We start from the raw sequence: 26225 nt of genomic DNA, 5'->3' as shown, positions 1-26225 counted from the left end.
TCGCAACTTAGACGCTGCGGTTGTGTACACTAGAGATCCCGCCTAGACAGAGTCGCAGGCCTTAGCGTCTGCATACACGTGGAAGTCACTGAGCGTCCGTGTCCGCAGGAGCGACTGTGTCAGTTATCAGTTATATAAGAGCGGTAGTGTACATCAGTAGCGTCTGAATCCACTCAGCGTCTTGCGAGCGCATTTGCTTGGATACGGAAGTGTGGTGAGTCTCCCTGTATCCCGCTCTCTGAAGGCAGGGTATACAGTACTAAAAATTCCTTCTACTTCTTAGTATGCATTGTTAAGTTTTAGCACCTATTGCATATGAGACCTGTATATTACTGTGTTTTCTGCATGTTATGTTGGAAAAGAACCAGTTAAAAACAGAAGTACAATTTTCCTACTTATGTATAAGTTGTTATGGAGGTTGTATTCTCATATGGCAATGTCTAATGCTTTAACATGTGACTGACTGCTAGTATGCGTGCTGACTTTTCTGTGTCATGTCAGTCCTGTTCTGACCCTCTGTAGTCATAACATAACATAATATATTATTACCATGTCTGTGAGCGGCAAAAGTGATGAGGAGAATTTATCAAGCACTCCTACTTCCCTAACATCCTTATCTTGTAAGACAGGGGTAATTTATGTGGATCAATTAGTCACTTATGAGGGCTTGTGTGCGAACTGTTTTGCTTTTCAGCAAAGTAAAAAACAGGAGTTGGTTCAACCACCAACAGAGCCACCTTGGAATATGGTCGCAAAGACTCTGTCTTCAATAGCGGACAGGTTAGCTCCGGTAGCACCACCTCAAGGGTTAGATTACACTATGAACCCATACATGCAGCTCCCTTCCTACGGCTTGGTTCCAGTAGCCTCTATAAGCAACCATGGGGCAGGTAAGACTAAGACTGATACGTCTATGTGGCAGACTACATAAGATGATACAACAGATGATGATACAGTATATTCAAATACTCCGTATGATGATCAGTCGCAGAGTTTTAGTTCAGAGGATGTAGCTGAACTTACTGATGCTGTGAAGGCTGTTCTCTCTTTGGAAGAGCCAGCTAAAACAGTGTTAAAATCTAAAGCACCTGTGTTTAAACCAACAAAATCAGTGAAAACTGAATTCCCAGCGTCAGACGAACTGACAGAAATGATGGATGAGTCTTGGGCGACGCCCAGTAAGAAATATAAGATTCCAAAAAGATGGAATTTTTATTATCCATTTCCAGCTGCGGATTGTTCGAAAAGAGAAGTTCCTCCAAAAGTAGATGCACATGTTCTGCGATTGTGCATAAATCTGCTTTACCACTGTCATCTACCTCGCTAAATGATGTCACAGACAGAAGGGTAGATAGTTTTTGGAAACATTTATTTTCTCTAGTAGGAGCAGTGGTAAGACCTGCTATGGCTTCGGCCTGGGTAGCAAAGGCAATGGGCGAATGGATAGAGGAACTAGAAATGACATCTCTTCTCCTACTTCGGAGCAAGAGTACCTTTTAAGCCGTTTGAGACAATCTGCCCAATACTTAGAACAAGCAGCAATTGATATGGGTACAGTTGCTTCTAAAGCTTCAGCCTTGACAGTAGCCGCTCGCAGAACAGTTTGGCTACGTACCTGGAAAGCAGATGCGGAATCCAAGAAAGAATTGGAAGCATTGCCTTTCGTTGGTAATATATTGTTTGGGAAACCATTTTCTGATATCCTAAAATCAGAGGCTGAATCAAAGAAGGTCAGATTTCCGGCTATTTATAACCCTAAGTCCAAAGGTTTAAAGTTTTGCTCATTTCGTTGGCAAAGTAAAGCGAAAGCTAAAGAGGAGTCTAAGCAACCCCAGTTCAAAACCAGGGGTAGGAAGCAGTGGGCTAGCAAAAAGCCAGCTTCCAAGCCTGAACAGAAACCATCAGCCTGAAGAGACAGGCCTCCGCCTAGAGGATTCCAGGGTTGGGGGCCGACTCCTTCATTTTGCACACATATGGCAACAGTCAACAACAGATGCTTGGGTGCAGAAGGTGGTATCTCAGGGGAATGGGTTCCCATTCAGGAGGCAGCCTCCTCAAAGATTTTTTTGCACCAGCCCGTCTCGTATAGAGTCGAAGGCCAATGCCCTGCAAGAAGCAGTCCAAAAATTACTGCAGTCTGGTGTGATTGTCCCAGTACCTCCATCACAAAGGGGACAGGGGTTTTACTCCAATCTATTTCTGATCCAGAAGCCAAGTGGGTCATATCGACCAATTCTCAATCTAAAAATGTTAAACAAATACATTTGGATCCCGAAGTTCCACATGGAGACGTTGCGCTCCATAATGTTGGCCATGGAACCGGGAGATTACATGGTATCTCTGGGTGTACGGGATGCTTACCTACATGTGCCTATAGCACTGTCTCATCAGTGTTACCTCAGGTTTGCCATCCTCCAGGAACATTTTCAGTTCCAAGCTCTGCCCTTCAGGCTAGCAACAGCACCCAGGGTGTTTACCAAGATCATGGTGGTTATGGCAGCTTGTCTGCGCAAACAGGGGATAAGAATATTCCCATACCTCAACGACCTGTTAATCTTAGCACATTTGCAAAATTTACTTTTGAGCCATCTTCAACAGACAATAGTTTGTCTACAGAGACTTGGGTGGCTCATAAATTGGGAAAAGTAGTCTCTGAATCCATTACAGCGGATGGTTCATTTGGGGGCCATATTGGATTCAGACCTACAGAGAGTTTTCTTACCAGAGAAAAAGATGGTCAAGGTGCAGGTCATGACTCAGGAAGCGTTGCACACCCAGACAATATCAGTCCATGCATCAATGCGACTGTTGGGTCTGATGGTATCAACCTTCGACATGGTGAAATATGTGCAATTCCACTCCAGACCATTACAGCACCTTATTCTGACCAAATGGAACGGAAATCATCAGACGATAAAAAAGCAGATGATAAAGTTTCCAGTAAATGTAAAAAGGTCTCTAGCGTGGTGGCTACAGACAGACCATTTAAACAAGGGGAGACCCTTTTGGATAAAAGAGTGGCAAGTCCTGACAACAGATGCCAGACAATGCGACAGCAGTTGCGTACCTCAATCATCAAGGAGGAACTCACAGCAAAAGATTGATGGAGGAAGTAACTCCCATTCTAAGATGAGCAGAACTCAATCTCCCAGCATTGTCAGCGGTGTTTTGTCCCAGGTGTTCTGAACTGGGAAGCGGATTTTCTCAGTCGACACATCATTCAGGAAACCGAATGGGCATTACACCCAGAAGTGTTTCAGACAATAGCGAACAGATGGGGTCTACCAGAGATAGACCTCATGGCGTCTCGTCTAAACAACAAAGTTCTGAAGTACGGATCAAGAACCAAGGATCCCGGAGCGGTCCTTGTAGATGCACTGTCAGTAGAATGGAAATTTAATCTGGCATATCTGTTCCCTCCAATATCTCTGTTACCCAGAGTAGTGAGAAAAATAAAGCAAGCAAAGGGAGCAATAATTCTAATAGCTCCAGCTTGGCTAAGAAGTAATTGGTACACAGATCTACTGAGAATGTCCGTGGAAGCACCAATACTGCTCCCTCAACGTCCAGATCTGCTAATGCAGGGTCCTTGTTGTCACAGTCATCTGGATCGTCTATCTTTGACGGCGTGGCTGTTGAAACCTCTATCCTAAAAGCTAGAGGATTTTTTAAACAAGTAATCCAAACTATGCTCCGAGCAAGAAAGCCTTCTTCAGCTCGTGTATATTAGAATATGGCAAGCCTATATTCATTGGTGTACTGAAAAAAGTTTGAATCCGAGATCTTTTAAAGTATCCAGGATTTTGGATTTCCTTCAAGCAGGATTGGAAAAAGGTTTGAAAGTAGCTTCCTTGAGAGTTCAAGTATCAGCATTAACTGTATGGTTTCAGCGAAAGATTGATGATTTACAGGATGTACATACTTTCTTTCAGGGAGTGGTACATATTCAACCTTCATTTGTTCCTCCTGCAGCTCCCTGGGATTTGAATTTAGTTCTTGAATTCCTCCAGGGACCTCCGTTTGAACCACTTAAGAGAGCAGATCTTAAATGGTTAACAGCTAAAGTACTTTTTCTACTGGCAATGGCGTCAGCCAGAAGAGAGTCAGATTTAGAAGCATTATCATGTAAGTCTCCTTTCCTAAGTTTTTTTACAGACAGAGCAGTTCTTAGAACTAGATCTGGTTATCTTCCGAAGGTGGTGTCAAAGTTTCACCTTAATAAAGAGATTGTAGTCCCAGCTTTTCAGGTATCGGGACTTTCTGCGGGAGAAGCGTCGCTGGATGTAGTCCGAGCTTTAAGAATCTACATAGATCGTACTAGTGCCATCAGAAAAACAGATTCTCTCTTCATCCTCTACGGATTTCATAGAAGAGGATGGCCTGCTAGTAAACCGTAGTGATGAGCGGGTTCGGTTTTACTCGGTTTTACTCGGTTCTTAAAACGGCATCTTATTGGCTATCCAAAACACGTGACATCGGTGAGCCAATAAGATGCCGTTTTGAGAACCGAGTAAAACCGAACCCGCTCATCACTAGTAAACAGACGCTCGCAAGATGGGTCCGAATGGTAATATCAGAAGCTTATTCTCATGCAGATCTCCCTACTCCGGCTAATGTCTCTGCTCACTCTACACGTAAGGTAGGTCCTTCATGGGCAGCACAACAGGGTGCTTCAGCAGAACAGATTTGTAAGGCAGCCACATGGTCTTCCATAAACACATTCATCAGACATTATGCCTTGGATACTTTTGACTCTCATGATGCAGACTTCGGGCGAAAGGTCCTCCTGTGTAATCAGGAGTGTCCCAACCACTAAAACTGGCTTTGGGAATCCCAATGTTATCCTGTGGATAACCTGTGGACCCAGCCTGAGAAATAGACATTATGGTAAGAACTTACCGTGGATAACGTAATTTCTTTTATATCAACAGGTATCCACAGGGATCCCACCCTGACGCACCTGATTTGAGGATCTTAACAATCATTAAACCTCTTCCCTCTTGTATGGAAGGGTGTGCATGTGTGTTCTTATCGCCTAAATAGGTTTCTACCTGATGCTCCTGCCTAATCGCTGTGGAAAGAACTGATTTGACTGAGTGAGTGGGCGGGATTATACGGTGAAGCCCCGATGCATCCTGGGAGGCCAGAAAGCTTGTGACTGTTTGGTGCCATTTCCGCTGTCGCTCCGGCATATCCCAATGTTATCCTGTGGATACCTGTGGACATAAGAGAAATTACGTTATCAACGGTAAGTTCTTACCATAACGTCTATTTCTCATACGTCCTAGAGGATGCTGGGGTCATCATAGAAACATGGGGTTATACCAAAGCTCTAGAACGGGCGGGAGAGTGCGGATGACTCTGCAGCACCGATTGAACAACTGAAGGTCTTCATCGGCCAAGGTGTCAAACTTGTAGAACTTTGCAAATGTGTTTGACTCAGACTAAATAGCTGCTCGGCAAAGTTGCAAAGCCGAGGCCCCCCCGGGCAGCCACCCAGGACGAGCCCATCTTTCTAGTAGAATGGGCTTTCACCGATTCCGGTAACGGCAATCCAGCCGTGGAATGAGCATGCTGAATCGTGTTACAGATCCAGCGTGCAATGGTCTGCTTGGAAGCAGGACACCCAACCTTGTTGGGAGCATACAGGACAAACAGAGCCTCTGTTTTCCTAATCTGAGCCGTTCTGGCGAAATAAATCTTCAAAGCTCTGACCACATCCAGAGATTTTGACTCAGCGAAAGGCGTCCGTAGCCACAAGCACCACAATAGGTTAGTTCATGTGGAAAGAGGAAACCACTTTCGGTAGAAATTGTTGACGTGTCCTCAATTCAGCTCTATTTTTATGGAAGATCATATAAGGGCCCTTGTGAGACAAGGCCGCTAACTCAGACACCCGCCTTGCAGATGCCAAGGCCAACAGGATGACCACTTTCCAAGTGAGGAATTTCAACTCCACCTTCCGTAAAGGTTCAAATCAATGTGATTGAAGGACCTGCAACACCACATTAAGATCCCATGGTGCCACTGGAGGCACAAATGGAGGTTGGATGTGCAACATTCCTTTTACGAAAGTCTGAACTTCTGGAAGGGAGGCCAATTGTTTCTGAAATAAAACCGATAAGGCCGAAATCTGTTCCTTAATTGAGCCCTATTTTAGGCCCGCATTCACACCTGCTTGTAGAAAATGGGGAAAATGTCCTAGTCGAAACTCTTCCGTAGGAGCCCCCTTGGATTCACACCAAGAAACATATTTTCTCCAAATACGGTGGTAATGTTTAGACGTTACCTTTTCTGGCCTGAATAAGTGTGGGAATGACTTCACTGGGAATACCCTTACGGGCTAGGATTTTGCGCTCAACCGCCATGCCGTCAAACGTAGCCGCGGTAAGTCCTGATACACGCACGGCCCCTGTTGTAACAGGCCCTTAACTCCAGAATATTTATGTGGAAACAAGTTTCCTGACTTGACCATCTTCCTTGGAAGTTTTCTCCCATTGTGACTGCCCCCTAGCCTCGGAGGCTTGCAACCGTGGTCACTAGGATTCAGTCCTGTATCCCGAACCTGCGCCCCTCTAGGAGGTTAGAGCTGTGCAGCCACCACAGGAGTGATATCCTGGTCTTGGAAGACAGGATTATCCTCCGGTGTAGGTGGGACCTGGACCACTTGTCCAACAGGTCCCACTGGAACACTCTGCATGGAACCTGCCAAACTGAATGGCCTCTTAGGCCGCAACCATCTTCCCCAGCAACCGAATGCATTAATGGATTGACATTCTTGCTGGTTTCAGAATTAGTTTGACCAGACTCTGAAGTTCCAGAGCCTTGTCCACTGGAAGAAATACTCTCTGTAGTTCTGTGTCCAATATTCCCAAAAACGACAACTGCGTCATCGGAATCAACTGTGATTTTGGCAAATTTAGGAGCCAACCATGTTGCTGAAGAACTGTCAGGGAGAGTGCAACGTTTTGCACCAACTGGTCCCTGGATCTCGCCTTTATCAGGAGATCGTCTAAGTATGGGGTAATCGTGACTCCTTGCTTGCGAAGGAGAACCATCATCACCGCCATCACTTTCGTGAAAATCCTCGGAGCCGTGGACAGACCAAACGGCAACGTCTGAAATTGGTAATGACAATCCTGTATTGCAAACCTCAGGTAAGCCTGATGCGGAGGATAAATGGGAACATGTAAGTAGGCATGTTTTATGTCCACCGACACCATAAAATCCCCTTCCTCCAGACTGGAGATCACTGCTCGGAGAGACTCCATCTTCAATTTGAATTTCTTTAGGTAGAAATTTAGGGATTTCAGGTTTAGGATTGGTCTGACCAAACCGTCCGGCTTCGGGACCACAAACAGGCTCGAATAAAAGCCTTCTCCCTGTTGTGACAGGGGAACCCTGACGATAACTTGATTTTGACACAACTTTTGTATTGCGTCGCAAACTACCTCCCTGTCCGGAAGAGAAGCTGGTAAGGCCGATTTGAAAAAACGGCGAGGGGGAACGTCTTGAAACTCCAGCTTCTACCCTTGGGATACTATTTGTAAAACCCATGGGTCTAGGTCTGAACGAACCCAAAACTGACTGAAGAGTTTGAGACGTGCCCCCACCGGTGCGGACTCCCGCATATGAGCCCCAACGTCATGCGGTTGAATTAGCAGAAGCCTGGGAGGACTTCTGCTCCTGGGAGCCTGACAAGGCTGGTGATCATTTACCTCTTCCCCTTCCTCTAGTAGCAAGGAAGGAAGAACCTCGGCCCTTCCTGTATTTATTGGGCCGAAAGGACTGCATCTGATAGTGATGCTTTTTCTTTTGTTGTGGAGGAACATAAGGTAAAAAGCATGACTTACCCGCGGTAAATTATCAAGGCCGTCACCAAATAAAGCCATACCTTTATATGGTAGAGATTCCATACTTTTCTTGGAATCGGCATCAGCATTCCATTGGTGTATCCACAACACTCGTCTAGCTAAGACTGCCGTGGCATTGGCCTTAGATCCCAAAAGACCAATATCTCTCGCAGCTTCCTTAAGGTAGGCTGCAGAGTCCTTGATATAACCCAGCATCATGAGTATCTACATCAGAAGACAAGTTGTCTGCCCACTTTTCGATAGCACTACTTACCCACGCAGACGCAATGACAGGTCTGAGTAGCGTACCTGTGGTCGCATAAATGGACTTTAACGTAGTTTCTTGTTTACGAACCGCAGGATCCTTAAGGGCCGCCGTGGCAGGTGACGGAAGAGCCACCTTTTTAGACAAATGTGACAGGGCCTTGTCCACGGTGGGGGGTGACTCCCACTTTTCCCTATCCGCCGAGGGAAACGGATAAGCTACCGTAATTCTTTTTGGAATCTCAAACTTTTTGTCAGGAGCTTCACAGAGGTTTTCAAATAGCGTGTTCAGTTCATGAGAGGGAGGAAACGTTACATCAGGTTTCCTTTCCTTATACATACAGACCCTTTTATCAGAGACAGCCGGTCCTCAGTGATATGTAATACTCCTTTAACAGCCACAATTATGTACTGAATGCTTTATGCCAATTTTGGGTCTAATCTGGAATCGCTATAGTCGACACTGGAATCAGTGTCTGTGTCGATATCAGTGTCTGCCAATTGGGCCAGTGTACGTTTCTGTGACCCTGAGGGGACCTGACTTTGCAGTAACATATCTTCTGCAGATTTCTTCCATGCCTGTGTCTGAGACTCAGACTTATCTAGCCTCTTGCTAATAAGAGCCACATTAGCATTCAAGGTGTTCAACACATTTATCCAATCCGACGTCGCCGGTGCCGACAGGGTCACCGCTGCAGCCGTTTGTGTCCCTAATACAGCCTCCTCCTGGGAAGAGCCTTCATCCTCAGACATGTCGACACACGTGCACCAAACACCCACAGACACACCGGGCATATAGGGGACAGACCCACAGTAAAGCCTGTCAGAGAGACACAGAGGGGATTTGCCAGTTCACACCCCAGCGTCCAATCAGCAGTTCTGAAGCGCCCAATAAACGCCAAATAAGCGCTTTTTATATAAAGTATATTGCTCCAAATTTAGCCAGTGACCCCCCCCCGTTTTGCCCTGATACCTGTCAGTGTGAAGGAAGGACCAGCGTCTCTGCAGCCTGATGGAGAGAAAATGGCGCCGAGTGAGCTGTGAGGACGAAGCTTCGCCCCCTTAATGGGGTGCTTCAGTACCGCTTCTTGTATGATTATAATGGCGGGGGTTTTGGGACAGTACCTCTGCACTAATGTCCCCTCTTGCCAGATGTCCACTGAGGATTTATTAGATGCCCAGGACGCCCCCCCCCCCCCCCCGCGCACCCTGTAGTGCTGCATGTGGGAGCTTGGCGCGCAGCGTCCGCACGCTGCAGTACCTCAGATAAATGCCGTCACTGAAGTCTTCTTTTCTTCATCTACTCACCTGTCTTCTGACTTCTGGCTCTGAAAGGGGGTGACGGCGGGCTGCGGGTGTGAGCATCTAGGCATACCCAGCGATCAGCACCCTCAGGAGCTAATGGTGTCCTGTAGCCAGAAGCAGAGCCCTTGAGCTCACTGGAAGTGGGTGATACTCCTCTCCCCTAAGTCCCACGAAGCAGGGAGTCTGTTGCCAGCCTCCCTGAACATAAAAAACCTAACATAAGTCTTGTCAGAGAAACTCTGTAGAGCTCCCTGCAGTGCGTCCAGTCTCACTGGGCACAATTATAAAACGAGTCTGGAGGAGGGGCATAGAGGGAGGAGCCAGTTCACACCCTTTCAAAGTCTTAAAGTTCCCATGTCTCCTGCGGATCCCGTCTATACCCCATGGTTCTATGATGACCCTAGCATCCTCTAGGACGTATGAGAAAATATATTTTCCATACCTCGTTGATCTTTTAATCCTGACACAGATGCAGGAGTTGCTCTTATGTAATCTGCGACAGACAATAACATGTCTGCAGAACCATGGGTGGCTCATAAATTGGGAAAAATTGTTTCTGGTTCCGTCACAACAGATGACTCATTTGGGGCTGGTACTGGATTCAGGTCTTCAGAGAGTAAGTTTAAATCTGAACAAGATATCCAAGGTTCACTCAAGGATTCAGGACTTGTTACACAGTGAAATGGTATCCATTCACGCAGCAATGCGGGTGATGGGTTTGATGGTATCAACGTTCGACATGGTGGAGTATTCACAATTCCACTCAAGGCCTCTGCAGCTTCTGATTCTTGCCAAATGGCATGGGTTGCATCAGACAATAAAAACACAGACCCTGTCTCTTACAATAGAAGTAAGAAGGTCATTAGCCCGGTGGCTACAGACATCCCATCTGGACAAGGGTAGACCCCTTTGGATATCAGATTGGGAAATTCTGATGATAGATTCCAGTCTTCAGGGCTGGGGAGCAGTGTCAGAAATGTGTTTTCAGGGGCAATGGACCAGGGAAGAAAGTTGCCTGCCAATAAACATATTGGAACTTTGGGCCATATATATGGCACTGATTCAGGCAAAGGACATTTTTCGGAGAAAACCAGTCCAGATCTGCTCAGGCAATGCAACGGCAGTAGCGTACCTCAACCATCAGGGAGGAACTCGAAGCCGGAAAGCGATGGAGGAGGTAAGTCACATACTAAAGTGGGCAGAACTTCATCATCCAGCCTTGTCCACAGTGTTCGTACTGGGAGTCCTAAACTGGGAAGCGGACTTTCTCAGTCGACACGCCATTCAGGAAAATGAATGGTCTCTACACCCGGAGGTCTTCCAGACGCTAGTAGACAAGTGGGGGTTTCCAGAGATAGATCTCATTGCATCCCATCTGAACAACAAAGTTTTTGCTTATGGGGCAAGAACAAAGGATCCCAGAGCGATCTTTGTGGATGCCCTGTCGGTCCCATGGGACTTTCATCTGGTTTATGTGTTTCCTTCAATCACCCTATTACCCATGGTGGTGAGAAAGATAAAGCAAGGGAAAAGTGCCGTGATACTAATAGCTCCGGCTTGACCCAGGAGACATTGATACACAGATCTGCTGAGTATGTCGATGGGTGTTCCACTTCTGTTCCCTCAACATCCAGATCTACTGATGCAGGGTCCTTGTTATCACAGACATCTGGATCGACTGTCTTTGATGGCGTGGCTCTTGAAACATCTATCCTGAAGTCAAGAGGATTCTCACAACAGGTAATTCAGACTATGCTCAGAGCAAGGAAACCTTCCTCAGCTTGCATTTATCACCGAATATGGAAAACCTATATTCATTGGTGCAGTGAATTGAAAATGGACCCTAAGGCTTTCAGAGTTTCCAGGGTCTTAGCATTCCTTCAGGCTGTAATGGATAAAGGTTTGAAGGTGGCTTCCTTGAGAGTGCAAGTGTTGGCATTGACTGTATGGTTCCAAAAGAAAATTGCCAATTTACAGGATGTGCGTACTTTTTTCCAGGGAATGCTGCACATTCAACTTTTTTTGTTCCTCCTACAGTGCCTTGGGACTTAAGTCTAGTCCTGAAAGCCCTTCAAGTTGCCTCATTTGAACCACTTAATAAAGTGGATCTTAAATGGTTGACAGCTAAAGTTCTCTTTCTACTTGCTATTGCCTCAGCTAGAAGAGATTCAGATTTAGGGGCATTGTTATGTCGCTCTCCTTTTCTGATATTTCATCCAGATAGAACGGTTCTCAGAACTAAATCTGGATATCTTGCTAAGGTGGTGACTAAATTCCGCCTTAAGGAAGAAATTGTTGTACCAACTTTTCAAGGGCCAGGTCTTTCTGTGGGAGATGCATCTTTGGATGTAGTCAGGGCTTTAAGGATCAACGTGGATCGTACCAGTGCCATCAGAAAGACAGATTGTCTCTTTGTTTTCTACGGATTTCACAAGAGAGGATGGCCTGCTGACAAGCAAACACTAGCGAGGTGGCTTAGAATGACGATTTCAGAAGCATATTCTCAAGCTGATCTCCCTAATCCAGCTAGTGTCTCTGCTCACTCTACTCGTAAGGTAGGTCCGTCGCGGGCAGCACAACGTGGTGCTTCAGCGGAACACATATGTAAGGCAGCCACACGGTCTTCCATTAACACATTCATTAGACATTATGCCTTTGATACCTTTGCCTCAGGATGCTGCATTCGGGCGAAGGATTCTCCTTTCCAGTCTGGAGCGTCCCCTTCACTAAATTGCTTTGGGAAATCCCATTGTTATCCTGTGGATAACTGTGGACCCTGCCAGAGAAATATACGTTATGGTAAGTCCACAGGATCCATAGGGATCCCACCCTGACTCACCTGATCTGAGGATCCTTTTACTCACTGGCCTCTTCCTTCTTGTACGGAAGGGTGTGCATGTGTGTTCTTATCGCCTGATTAAGGCTCTCTATGATGCTCCAGCCTTGAGCTTTGGAATACAACTGATTTGCCTGAGCAAGGAGGCGGGGATATATGGACGGGACCCGTTGCAAGCTGGGAGGCTGTCGCTTCATCATATCCCATTGTTATTTTGTGGATCCTGTGGACTTAGGAAGAATACTGATATCAACGGTAAGTTCTTACCATAACGTATATTCCCTTGGGTGGAATAGACGCCTTTTGGCCAGCGTCACAGGAGAAATATCCGGAAATAGCTGCATATTATCCAGGCACTCAGCTGTGGATGAGGAAGACAAAGCAGCCTGTAGGATACGTTCTTTAATATGAAGAAAGCAGAGTGTCCCTCGGAGCTTGGATAGGGGCCTGTTTGGACTTTGGGAGCCTATGGATCTTATCAATAAGAAGGTCCGCAGCAGAAGCCTTCGGTGAAAGTTTCTGACAAGAGGACCGTGGCATAATCATAAAGCTCAGCATTTGTAACAGAATCCGGAACGCCCATTATTCTGATATTATTTCTCAGAGACCTGTCTTCTAAATCAATGACTTTATCACAAATAGAGACCGGGTCTTCCTGAAGGGTGTCATGTGCTGAGATCAGATCTTTGTGAGACGCAACAATCTCTTTCATCTTAGTCTGTACGAGTGCCAATCTCACTGATACTGGACCTCAAAGCTTAAACATGATGTAATGCAATGCAAATAACACAGTAGTGACCGATAAATTCCACTAGAGGTCAGCGTGATACAGACGTGAAGCTCTCGACACAGAGAGACACAAATGGCAAAATATATTCAGTGGATAAATCCACAAAATAATATACTGTGAGGTTGTAATCAGAGTGTAATGAGCTGTACTCAGACGATACTTGATACTGGGCTCTGCATGTAGACTGAGAGGAAGTAGATTATAGTGGTACCATATAAATAGAAGGTAGTGTCACCTCCAGGCAAATGCTGCAATTTAGTGTAATGACCCCGGTACAGCCGTCAGGACACTTATTTAGCAGCTTATATAAATTTTACACCTTATTGAAGGCAGAAGGCAAAGCATGTGATGGCGGGAACCAGGATCCAAAATGGCAGCCACCTCACTTCCCAATGCCACCGCCGGGCTCCAGTGACTGTGGGCAGCCCGTTCTGTCCCCAGCAGTAGTGGGAGCTGTGCACCCGTCTGAGACAAAAGCGCCTCCAAGTCAGGAGTCCGGAGCGTGCAGGAAAGACTGAGTGCACTTAGCCCCAGAATACAGCCTGTGGCTTCAGCGGTGTCACTAGGCTGCGGCAGTGAACGGTGCCCGGAGTGAGCGGCGCAAACGGATTTTGGACAGAAGGAGTGGGGGAGTTAATAGATTGGGTCTTGGTCCCAGTGGCGGCTGAGAGCTATCAGGTAGGGTAGATAAGAAGCCACTTAGTGAGGAGAGCTCCTGAAAGCACGTCTGGATAGATCACGCCCCTTTTATTTATTATTTTATATACTAACAGGGGTGACAGGTGTGGTACAGCCCTGCAAAGGCAGATCCAATCTTTCTCATTAGACTCTGCTGTTTTCCCCGGACTCTCACTCAGATGTTCACTGCTGCCAGTAGCACACGTGTGAGAAGCAGAAGTATGGCGTCAGCTGTATAGATTCTGATATGTAATTCTCTGTATCATACTTAACGTACACACATCATCCTTATTACTATTGAGAGAATAGAGGTAAGACACTGATGATGGGAGGGGGGGGGGGGGGTTTGTAAAAATGGATTATAACCTAGCAGATGATGAGGATTACAGGGTATTATATGGTGTATTGCATGTAAAGTACCTTGTTCCACACCTACTCTGCTGTAGCAATATACGTTATATAAGGGTGAGTAACACATATACAGGCTTACCAGCGTATGAGCACACACATAAAGGAATGCTACCTTACCAATGCTTCCAGGAGTAACGTTAGGAGACATTTCTCTGATCCATCAGCTCATATGACTGATGTTATTGTTCATCTAGAATCTCCAATTCATACGATATGTTCCACATCCATTATTTTACATTGGTGCTGACATAGGACTTGGCGAGTGACTACATCTCCATTTATACTTCATGGTTAGTTACCAGTACAATAGAGAGATATATCTAAGTCTTATTATAATACATTTGTTATTGTGAGTGTTCTCAGGAGGGTGGACACAATGATAGTCTGAGACACAATATTATAAAGCCTTCATTAAAAGTTATGTTTTATTATACACACACATTTACAATTAAGTGTCCCAGAGAGTCGTCTTCTCCTATTGTTTACAAGATTAATATTGTTACAGAAAATGTCACATTTCCATAATGTATTTTATTTCCAGCAGATGGACACACAAGCAGGAATATCTCAGAAGGACATCTAATGTTATCCCCGGATTGTGACATAAAAGATAATGACAGTAGACAGGATTCTCCAGGAGATAACCCCATTACCCCAATTATACATCCAGCTCTATCAGCTGAGCCCTCTGATCCTGGGAAATGTTCTCCTGATCACTCTGATATTGGTGCATCTGTTACAGCTCTGACAGTAGATACAGTGTTTCCCTGTTCTATAGATGCCAACTATTTTACACAGAACACAAAGCTTATAACCCATCAGCCAGTTAAAGCAAGGGAGAGGCCATTTCCATGTTCTGAGTGTGGGAAATGGGAAATGTTTTGCACGGAAATCAAATCTTGTTAAACATCAGAGTAGTCACACAGGTGAGAGGCCATTTTCTTGCTCTGAGTGCGAGAAATGTTTTACACGGAAATCAAATCTTGTTAAACATAAGAGTAGTCATACAGGTGAGAGACCATTTCCATGTTCTGAGTGTGGGCAATGTTTTGCACAGAAATCACATCTTGTTACACATCAGAGAAGCCACACAGGTGAGAAGCCTTTTCCATGTTCTGAGTGTGGAAAATGTTTTGCACAGAAATCCAATCTTGTTACACATCAGAGAAGTCACACAGGTGAGAAGCCATTTTCTTGCTCTGAGTGTGGGAAATGTTTTGGACGCAAATCAGATCTTGTTACACATCAGAGAAGTCACACAGATAAGAATCCATTTCCATGTTCTGAGTGTGGGGAATGTTTTGCACACAAATCAGATCTTGTTATACATCAGAGAAGTCACAGAGGTGAGAATCCATATCTATGTTCTGAGTGTGGGAAATGTTTTGCACACAAATCACATCTTGTTACACATCAGAGAAGTCACACAGGTGAGAAGCCATTTTATTGCTCTGAGTGTGGGAAATGTTTTACCCAGAAATCATGTCTTGTTATACATCAGAGAAGTCACACAGGTGAGAAGCCATTTCCATGTTCTGAGTGTGGGAAATGTTTTGCACACAAATCAGATCTTGTTATTCATCACAGAAGTCACACAGGTGAGAAGCCATTTTCTTGCTCTGAGTGCGGGAAATGTTTTGCACAGAAATCACATCTTGTTACACATCAGAGAAGTCACACAGGTGAGAAGCCATTTTATTGCTCTGAGTGTGGGAAATGTTTTACCCAGAAATCAAGTCTTGTTACACATCAGAGAAGTCACACAGGTGAGAAGCCATTTTATTGCTCTGTGTGTGGGAAATGTTTTACCCAGAAATCAAGTCTTATTATACATCAGAGAAGTCACACGGGTGAGAAGCCATTTCCATACTCTGAGAAATAAATCAGCTCTTGTTGCACACAACAGACATCACTTAGGTGAGGAACCATTTTAATCTTCTGGAGTATACTCATCATTGCCATGCGTTTTTCTTCAAGGTTCTTATCCTATCTTCTATGCTTTTTGCAGTATACATGCTACCACTGGGTGAAATATTCAGATGTCATGCCCTCATCTACCACTGCTATGCAGATGACCTGTCTTTTGCTCCAGGTACCCAGTACCAATCCTAAATGGTTGTCTAGCTGAGCTCCAGGTGTTGGTGATGCCAGTTGGCTGTGACTCAGTCCTGGGGAAACAGGTCTTTATGATAGAAGCTCACCACCAAAGGGCAGGGCTACAGCTCAGCTTTGCAAAGCAACCAGACTTACGCTTGGGGATTCAGAGTTACAAAATGCTGATCATGTGCGGAATCTTGGTATCCTGGATGTTGGAGTGACACTTAGATATCAGGTATCTGCCACAATCAGATTGTCATCTGAGGAACATAGCCAGACTCCACCACTTATTTCCCTCAGAAGATCTACCTACAGTCATACATACACTTGTATAATCACGCATAGACTACTTCAATGTCCTCTAACTGGGTCTCCCAGCAAAAGAATTGCACCGCTTGTAGCTTGTACAGAATGCAGCAGCCAGGCTGTTACCTAACCAGCCCGTTCCTGCCACATAACACCCATTCTCTACTCCCTTCACCGGCTGCCAGTAAGATGGGGACTATTAATCTTACTGACTCTCCCAGCCCTACATGACCGGGGTCCAAGGTACCAGAAGCAGCGTCTTCCTCCTTACTGCCCAGCTTGCTTCCATCTGCAGATGGACTGTTACCAGCAGTTCCAAGAATCCTCAAGAAGTTCTGAGATGTCAGAGTGGAGACATGTTGGATGGCACTATTGCTGTGGTGGGGACTGCCGGAGGCACTATCTGTGGCTAGTATCCCCAAGCGGTGCTGAGGTGTCAGAGGGGAGAGACAGGGTGGGTGGCACTAGTGCTGTAATTGGGTTGCCAGATGCACTATGGGTAATTTATTTTTCATCCACTTGGGGTCACTGGAGTACTCGAGATATGAACGGAGAGTTAGCAGGAACAGGCACATTTAAATTAGTAACCTTCCTTCCCCTCCATACTCCCAAAGGTACCTCACGTGGGGAGTTCTCCACAGTTTTTCTATTTTTCATAGATTTTTTCTTTTTTACACTCAATCCCTTCCCAGATTATTAAGAAGCTTTGGTCCGGGATTGTTTGTGCTGCTGCTGCAGCAATTGGCTTGTCGGTGCTCAGGAGAGGAGCACGAGTACGGCGGCTGCCGCGAGTCTGTCTTTAGAAGGAGGAGAGGGGGGAGGCTGAGCACAATATATATCGGTTAATATGGTAATAAGTTTCATCTTGCATGCTTTATTATACTTGAGTATAGGCATGCACATGGCAGGATGCCATTTTAACCTTACTTCCTGGTTCTTCTTGCAGGAAGTTTGCTGCTGTCCTACAACACTCGGCCACTGGAGGAGTTGGGGTGTTAGTAGGAATTCGGTACAGCACAGGTTTCACTGATTATAGTGTGTCCCACGTACACTGCACTTCTGGGTTATACACACTTTAGTTACATTTTTACTGAGTCGTGGGACTTGTCTGTTTTTTGTCTACTTGTCTGTGTACATAATGAGTAAGGTAAATGCAAAATCAAAAAAGCAGCTTAGCTGCAAGGTCTGTGAGAGTGTGTTACCTGACGGAACTGCTGCATGCACAGTATGTCTTGCAAATACGACTGCAAATACGAACCCATACCCAGATCCTCCTTGGGTAATGTCTGGGTTACAATCAAAATTGGAAGCTGCGCGATAGGAGCGTGAGACGGATAGATCTGAGGCTAGGGTAATACCAGAAGGGGCTCAGGAGATGTCTAGGGCTTTGCAAGGGTTACAAAAGTCCAAGTCTAGCTCAGTTCCGAAAGATAGTTAGCATTTGTTTTATAACTTACCAGTTTCAGCGATGTTGCATTCTGACGATTCAATGCCAGACCTGATAGCTCAAGAGGAACATGAGGAAGGTGAATTGGGCCAGAAGTCAGATAATGAGGTTACTGATAGTCTGGCCATTGATAATCTCATCGGTCAGTACATCAGGTTCTAAATTTTACGGAGATTGAAGAACCTCTTTCAAATGATGAAGTGTTATTTGCTAAAAGACGGAGAACACCGGTGTGTTTTCCTTATTCAGATTCTCTGAATAAGCAGTTAACAGAAGCATGGAAGAATCCGGATAAACGGTTTTCTATGCCTCAACGGTTTCTGTCAAGTTACCCGTTCCCAGAGTCTATGACGTCTAAATGGTGAAATTGGCCGGCTGTGGATTCCTTGGTGTCAAAACTTTCTAAGAAGTTAACCATTCCAGTTCCAGCTGCTATGACGCTTAAAGGCCCATCAGAGTGTAAGCTAGACGCTATGCTAAAGTCAGTGTATACAGCAGTAGGGGTGTTGCTTAGACCTGCTTTGGTTGGAGTTTGGATTAACAAGGCTGTAGTTGCATGGGCAACACAGCTTAAGTTGGGCCTACAAGAAGAACATCTGTGAATCTGCTGAGTATCTAGGTATGGCTTTTATGGACGTCGGCCTGGTTAGTTCTCACCTTTCAGCTTCACAAGTTGCAGCACAACGTGCACTTTGGCTGCATTCTTGGCAGGCGGAGGCAGAGTCCAAATGAGGAATAGATGCATTGCCTTATGCTGGCGAGATGTTGTTTGGTCCTGAATTGGACAAATGGATTTCTCAGGCCACGGGGAGAAAGTCTGTTTTCCTACCATTGCCTTTACAGGTTCCTAAATGTAAATTATCTGGATCAGCATTCAAATCCTATAGACCTCAGTCCTTTCGAGGCCATGCTAGAAGAACAACCATACACAGTAGACATGGTAGATGACGTGGTTTTCAATAAACCACTAACCGTCATGACACTAAGACGACCGACAAGCCAGTGGCATGACGGGCTTCCAGCCCATCTCGTATCTTCAGTTGTGGGTGTGACAACTGAGGCTGACTTAGGGAAGCTTCAGATGTAGGGGCTGGCGTGTAGGTGAACCGTGGAGGTAAGATTAGGTTCCTAGAAATGCAGGATGTTTGAACACCATCAACCCAAAGGCGTGACCACAACAATGGAGTAAAATATAAAAGTCAATTTATTGAACACACAGTATATATCTTGGCAATGAGATATCTTCAACAGTGAGTGCAGAATGAAATGCAGTACAGTTCCTGGGAATGCAGCTGGTATTTGAGACTGTGGCTATGCAGAACAAGATGACAAAAGTCCTTGCCAAAATCCGGAGTTGAAAAGTCTGTGGCCACAGCTAACCGCTGTAATGAGGAACCAGCAAGTACCGCCCAGTAGGTGGCAGACAGGAGACTGGGATAGGCACTGATACACTGAGGTTGAAGTGAAGTAGATAGAGTTGCCAGAGACTGCCGAACGGAACCGGTGTGAGGAAAGATGTGCTGAACTCACCACTGGAGCAACAGTTTGATGGTGAACATTGATGGATACTGTGGTCCGATGTTGTGTAGAAGGAGATGCAGAGTGATATATGAATACCGCTAGAGATGACGTGAAGCACCGCTGTAGGCAGATGGTAACATCAAGCACTGCTGGAAGCTGAGGGTGATGTAAGTGACGCGCTGGAAGCCAGTGACACTTTACCACAGAGGCTAGTGAGCGATGCTGTAGATAATGGAAGTAGCAACAATACCAAGACACCGCTGGAAGCAGAGCAGGTCCACAGCTGGAAGCCAATGTCAGGATCGAAGTAGATAGCCAGGAAGCAGAGCTGGAACACTGCAGGAGTCAGGCTGCACCGCAGGGAGGTAATTGGTGCCGGTCTCTTGGAGAAGCTGAATCACAGGAGCTGGAGTACCTGGAAAGTCAAGCTGAGAATTCACCAAACAGGAGAGACATGTATGCAAGGATTGACAACCAAAGCACTGACCCTTACCCAACCCTGGAGCAGGATATTTATACCAGCTGGTGAGCCTGGATTGGCTGGATAATATAGGCAGAGTCCAGACTGCAGCGGATAGGCTGAAAACAACGTGATAAAAAACAAACATGGCTGCGCCCATGTTTGAAACTGGAAGGAAAGTCTGTCTGTATTTTACATGTGGGAATCGGCAGTAATGGCCGCGGAGGGCAGGAGATGCCAAACTTTAAACAAATGGATGTTTTGTGTAATATTGCCATGCCAGCGCTGCGGCAATCAGAGAGGAGAACCTTGAGACACAGATATGCAGTGCGCTGCCCGCAGACAGCGCAGGTGGAATCCAGGCCTGGAACGCCGGGCCAGTCTCAGAAGGCACTTAGCAGGTAAATAATGGGGGTAATAACCCGGATCGTGACAGTGGGAGCACGCCTTCAGACGTTTCATTTGGCGTGGTTTCAGACATCCATAGATGGGTGGATCCGCAATTTAGTGTCCAAATGTTACAAATTAGAGTTTGATTGTCTTTCACCAATGCGATTTTTCAAGACATGTCTGCCTGTATCAGGAGACAAGAAGGCGGTTCTGTAGACCATGATTCAGTCTCTCGTAGAGTCAGCAGTTTTGATTCCGGTCCCAGATCACCAACAGGGTCAAGGTTACTATTCCAGTCTTTTTGTAGTACCAAAGCTGGATGTCTCTGTCAGACCGATATTGAACCTAAAGGGGCTCAATCACTACATCGCTTACTACAGATTCAAGATGGAATCCCTGCATTCAGTGATTGCAGGTTTAGAGCCACATAAATTCATGATTTCTCTGGATCTCAGGGATGCGTACTTACACATTCCAATTTGGCCACCACATCAGGTGTACTTAAGGTTTGCAGTACAACTAAACCATTATCAATTTCAGGCACTACCATTTGGCCTCTCGTCAGTACCTCGGGTGTTCACGAAGGGGATGTCTCTGATGATAGCTCATCTCAGATCCCTGGGAGTGATAATAGTTCTGTACTTCTCATCAAAGCTCCGTCTCAACAGATACTCCTTCAACATAGAAATTGGTTTTGAATCGGCGCTCCACAGCACACACAAACCCAATTAAACTCTGATAGCTGCTCACCAGTTGTGGACGGGCTGTCCCAACAGATTATCAATAAGATCAAAAAAAGCAAAAGAAGGGAGCGCTAGGAGAGTCTAATATTACATTTATTAATGAAACAGTGTTTCAAATGCCACATGAATCACAATATAGCCTAGTAAAAAGTATACACATTTATTTAATAAAATACTGTATTAAATACAGCTGCAATGTATCACCTGAATTAAAAAATAAATAGTGAAATGACACTTAATATAACCCGTATTTTGGCCGTGCGTCCACGGACTAAAAGGTTTTATGGATTAGTTAGTTAGGAAAGATGGTGACGTCTTTCAAATCACTCCAGTTCGGAAGATTTCACTCACGTCCTTTTCAACTAGATGTTCTCGCACAGTGGACAGGCTCGCATTTACAAATTCATCAGATGGTGAGGCTGTCTCCAAGGGCCAGAATACCACTACTCTGGTGGCTCCAAGTACACAATCTCACAGCAAGAAAAATATTTGGAGTCTGGAATTGGATTATTCTGATGACAGACGCAAGTCTCAGAGGTTGGGGAGCAGTGGTCCAAAATTGTCAGTTTCGGGGTCTCTGGTCAGACCGAGAAAGTTTACTTTTAAAATGAAAAAATGGAAAGCGTTATGAAAAATAAATAATTATGTATAAAGGAAAAAATGTTAACAGAGATATGCGGTACCTGTAAATGAAATAGTTTGGTTAAATCGAGAATGTTTACACTCTTTTGAGTGAATATGTAGTGGAGTAGCCAGCACAGTGAGTTTTTATTAACCTGGTTTGCAGGTGTCCTACCTTTCCCTGCGCTTAGGATGTTCACAAGCCGCTGTGGCTCTGATGTGTGTTGCCGTGCGGCGGCCGGCGAGGCTAGCGGCTTTGATGTTTCTTGCCGCACGGCGGCCGGCGGGGCTGGCAGCGTTTCAGATCCCGCTGCGTCCAGCGGGACTGTGCACTCTGTAGTTTCTTTCCTGGCTCCAGGTGCAGCACGGTACATAACAAGCGCAGTTAATTTTAATTTTCACAAGAAAGTTTACTGTCGATAAATGTCCTGGAACTCAGGGCAATTTACAACACGCTGCGACAGGCAGTTCACATGCTCCATTCTCAGACTGTTCAGGCTCAGTCAGACAACGTGACGTCACATACAGCAACAAACAAGGAGGAACTCAAAGTTGCATGGCCATGCGGGAAGTTGCTCGAATCCTCAAGTGATATTGTTGGCAGTGTTTATTCCAGGAGTGGACAACTGGGAGGCGGATTATCTCAGCTGGCAGGATTTTCATCCAGGGGAATGGGCCCTAAATCCAGAGGTGGGTTTACCCACAGGTGGATCTAATGACATCTTGGCAAAATCATCAAACACCCCATTATGTGTCCAGAACAAGAGATTCAAAGGCAGTGGCAGTGGATACTCTCACAATCGCGTGTCCGTACAGCCTCATGTATCGGTTTCCACCTTTTCTACTGCTTCCTCAGTTGCTAAAGCGGATCAAATTACAGTCCATGATAGTCATATTAGTGACGCCTCATTGGCCTTGGAGAGCGTGGTTCTCGGATCTCAGAGGTCTACTCGCAGACAATCCGTGGACACTCCCGCTACGTCCAGCCATGCTACAACAGGATCTATTCCTGTACCCCGGTTTAGCGCTGCTGCGTTTGACTGGGGTGCTGTTGAAACCACTCTCTTCAAATGAGAGGGCATTCCAGAATCGGTTATACCAACCATGTTACATGCTAGAAAGAGAAAGCCAGTAACGGCAGCTCATTATCAAAGGATTTGGCATGCCTGTATAGGGTGGTGTGAAGCTTGGAATTTTCCGACATCAAGTTATCCTTTCAAGTTATCCCGTCTTTTGCTATTTTTACAGACTGGGTTAGATGGAGAACTGCGTTTATCTACACTAAAGGTGCAGGTCTCTGCCTTGTCAATTTACTTCAAAGGTGTTTGGCCCTTTTGCCAACTGTTCACACTTTCCTGCAAGGTGTCCTCAGAGTACAACCTCCATTTATACCACCTACAGCGCCATGGGATTTGAATCTGGTTTTAGATTTTTTACAGTCTTCAAATTTTGAACCCTTGCAACAAGTGGATGTTAAGTTTCTGACTTGGAATACAGTTTTTCTCCTAGCCTTAGCTTCAGCAAAGCGTGTTTCAGAATTGGGTTCCCTTGTCCTGCAAGCCACCGTATCTGGTGTTTCATGATGATAGAGCGGAACTTCGGACGAATCCCGCTTTCCTACCAAAGGTAGTATCTTCTTTTCAAATCAATCAACCAATCATAGTTCCGGTATTATCAGAGGGTGCATGAACTCCAGCTACATTGGATGTGGTACGCGTACCCCGCATTTATGTAGCCCAAACATCAACAGTACGTAAAACGGATACGTTGTTTGTTCTCTATGATGCAGTCAAGATAGGTTGGCCAGCTTCCAAACAGACCTTGGCCAGATAGATTAACTTGACCATTCGTCAGGTGCACTTTCATGCTAGTCTAACACCGACTGCATGTGTCAACACATTCCTTGCGTTCTGTGGGAACATCATGGGAGCAGGTCATGGAGCTTTTATGACGCAACTTTGCCGTGCGGCTACATGGTCATCAGTGCACACGTTTGTGCGCTTTTACAAGTTTAATACGTTTGCGGCATCAGCATCTAGCTTTGGCCGTCTAGTGTTACAGGTGCCAAACAGCTCTCCCGCCCAAGGGGGAAACTTTGGTATGTCCCAAGTGTACTCCAGTGACCCATAGTGGATGAAAAAATAGGATATTGGTACTTACCAGATAAATCCTTTACTTTGAATCCACAGGGGGCACTGAACGCCCACCCAGAGCAGTTTCACCTGTCTTGTGGTAAGTTCAGTAGATCTTTTGGTAACGGATCTCACCAACTTGCTCAATTGTTAAGGTGATTGTTATCTATTGTCGCGTCAACTGTTCAGTTGTCCATTTCATTATGTGTCAACTTTATCGTTATCCGTTATGTTATAATGTTATATGTAATTCTCTAATGTTCATCCTATCTATTGCTCCTGTTTGGCTCAGTAAAAACACTGAGGTACCTTGGTGTATGGAGGAGGTGGAGGGTTAATAATTTAAATATTTAAATGTGCCTGTCCCTGCTAACACACCGTCCATATCTCAAGAGTACTCCAGTGCCCCCTTTGGATTCAAAGAAAATAATTTATCTGGTAAGAACCAAAATCCTATTATTATCCCCAAGCAGCACTAAGGTGTCTGAGGGGGAGACCGGGCGGAGGCAGTAGTGGTGGGGCGATGGTGGGGGGAACAGGGCGTGGCAGTATTGGGGAGAGAGTGTGGTGGCAGTAGTGGGGAAAGACAGGGTGGGTGGCAGTAGTGGGGGGAGACAGGGTGGGTGTCAATAGTGGTGGGAGACAGGGTGGTGGCAGTATTGGGGGGAGATGGGGCGGGTGGCAGTTGTGTGGGGAGACATGACAGTGGCAGTAGTGGGTGTAGACAGGGTGGTGGCAGTAGGAGGATGAGACAGGGCGTGTGGCAATAGTGGTGGGGAGACGGTGGGTGGCAGTAGTGGGGGGAGACTGGGTGGGCGGCAGTAGTATAGGGAGACAGGGCGGGTGGCAGTAGTGCAGGGAGACAGGGTGGATGGCAGTAGTGGGTGAGATGATGGGAGGCAGTAGTGGGGGGAGACAGGGCGGGTGGTCACAGTGCAGTACCAGGGGCTGCTGGAGGCAGTAAATAGGTGTATGTGTCCTGCACAGAACCAGTTGATAATTAGACTAAATAAAACACAAAAAGATTTGGTCTAGGCGCTGACTTAATTTAGGGAAAATTCCCTACTTATATCTGGGTGTATTGCTGCTCCAAATAATAGGGAGATCACTGTTTCTCCCAAAAAAGTGCAACCAAACAAAAAATAATTGAAGCGCTATACAACCAGATTATATTTTTAAAAATTTATTCTCACCAATAGACAACACCTATAAACAATCAAACACTTAACACACGGCCGGTGTATAAAATATTTAAAAAATAGCAATTGCTTCAAGGAATAATTAGTATTATTAGAACCACCAATCCATTGGGACTATTCATTAGTTAAGTAACCAGTGCACAATGATAATTCAACACAGATATATTACGTTGATTTTCTATTAATTGAAACCACAGTCCAGATTGAACCATTAGCAAACAGTCACTTAGACGTAGATATTAAATCATGTCCACAGTTTATGATGCATGCATCAATATATTTAAGCTTTCCTGTAAAGCCAAAGCAAAACTTGCGTGATGTAATATAATCCAATCCAGATTTAGTGCTTATAGTGCAATTGATTTTGTGAATGATGCAAAAGTCAGCAAGCACTTTTTAACTTATTATGTGTCCCGTCAACACGGGTAGGTAAGGACAGTGGTATCTTGGTTGGCTTACTGTGTGTAAATCCCGGGATTTAGGCCCAAAAATGGCCGAGATTCAATCCCGGGATTGGAAGCTCCAATCCCGGGGATTGAGGGATCAGCGTTGAGCGTCCACAGGACGCTCAGACGCTGCCCAGCTTCCTCCTTCCGGGTCCCCAGCGCAGAGTGAGAGGTCACGCTGCGCTGTCAGAAGCAGTCAGCAGCGATGAAAGGATGATCCCCGCCCGCCCTCGGTATATGGTAAGTTATATGTGCGGGTGGGCGGGGCGGGGTGGGGCGAGGGGTCGGCCACCTATCTAAAAGCCAATCCCGGGAATGGCCATTTTTCAATCCCGATCCCCGGGATTGAAAAAAAGGCCCAGGATTGGCTTCCCTAATCAGGAGCATGCCCAGGCATTGTAGGGAGGTCATACAGGCACATGGAGGCCGCACACACTACTGAGCCTCATTTTCACTTGTTTTAAGGACATTACATCAAAGTTGGATCATCCTGTAGTGTGTTTTTCCACTTTCATTTTGAGTGTGACTCCAGATCCAGACCTCCATGGGTTAATAAATTTGATTTCCATTGATAATTTGTGTGTGATTTTGTTGTCAGCACATTCAACTATATAAAGAACAAAGTATTTAATAAGAATATTTCATTCATTCAGATCTAGGATGTGTTATTTTAGTGTTCCCTTTATTTTTTTGAGCAGTGTATATATAATCTAGCAGATGTACAGC

The 26225-nt window shown here is 45.5% G+C and overlaps 3 protein-coding genes across 3 annotated transcripts in view; 2 read left to right on the top strand and 1 right to left on the bottom strand.

Annotated features, from left to right (window-relative positions):
- LOC134984782 (zinc finger protein 585B-like) overlaps nt 1-26225 on the bottom strand; it is a 671664-nt gene that overhangs the window by 132197 nt on the left and 513242 nt on the right. The gene's annotated exons all lie outside the window — the stretch shown is intronic.
- The window catches only part of LOC134984744 (zinc finger protein 268-like), a 165834-nt gene that overhangs the window by 29932 nt on the left and 109677 nt on the right, over nt 1-26225 (top strand). The window lies entirely within an intron of this gene.
- On the top strand, nt 882-24349 carry LOC134984776 (gastrula zinc finger protein XlCGF17.1-like). The gene is made up of 3 exons (XM_063950270.1): nt 882-890; nt 3440-3504; nt 14960-24349. The coding sequence occupies exons 1-3, from the start codon at nt 882-884 to the stop codon at nt 16017-16019; spliced, it is 1134 nt and encodes a 377-aa protein (XP_063806340.1). The 3' UTR covers nt 16020-24349.

Source organism: Pseudophryne corroboree, assembly GCF_028390025.1.
Source record: "Pseudophryne corroboree isolate aPseCor3 chromosome 3 unlocalized genomic scaffold, aPseCor3.hap2 SUPER_3_unloc_8, whole genome shotgun sequence".
In the NCBI taxonomy this organism is placed as follows: Eukaryota; Metazoa; Chordata; class Amphibia; order Anura; family Myobatrachidae; genus Pseudophryne; species Pseudophryne corroboree.
The sequence above is the reverse complement of the archived record's forward strand: the minus strand, read 5'-3'. Positions and strand labels throughout refer to the sequence as shown.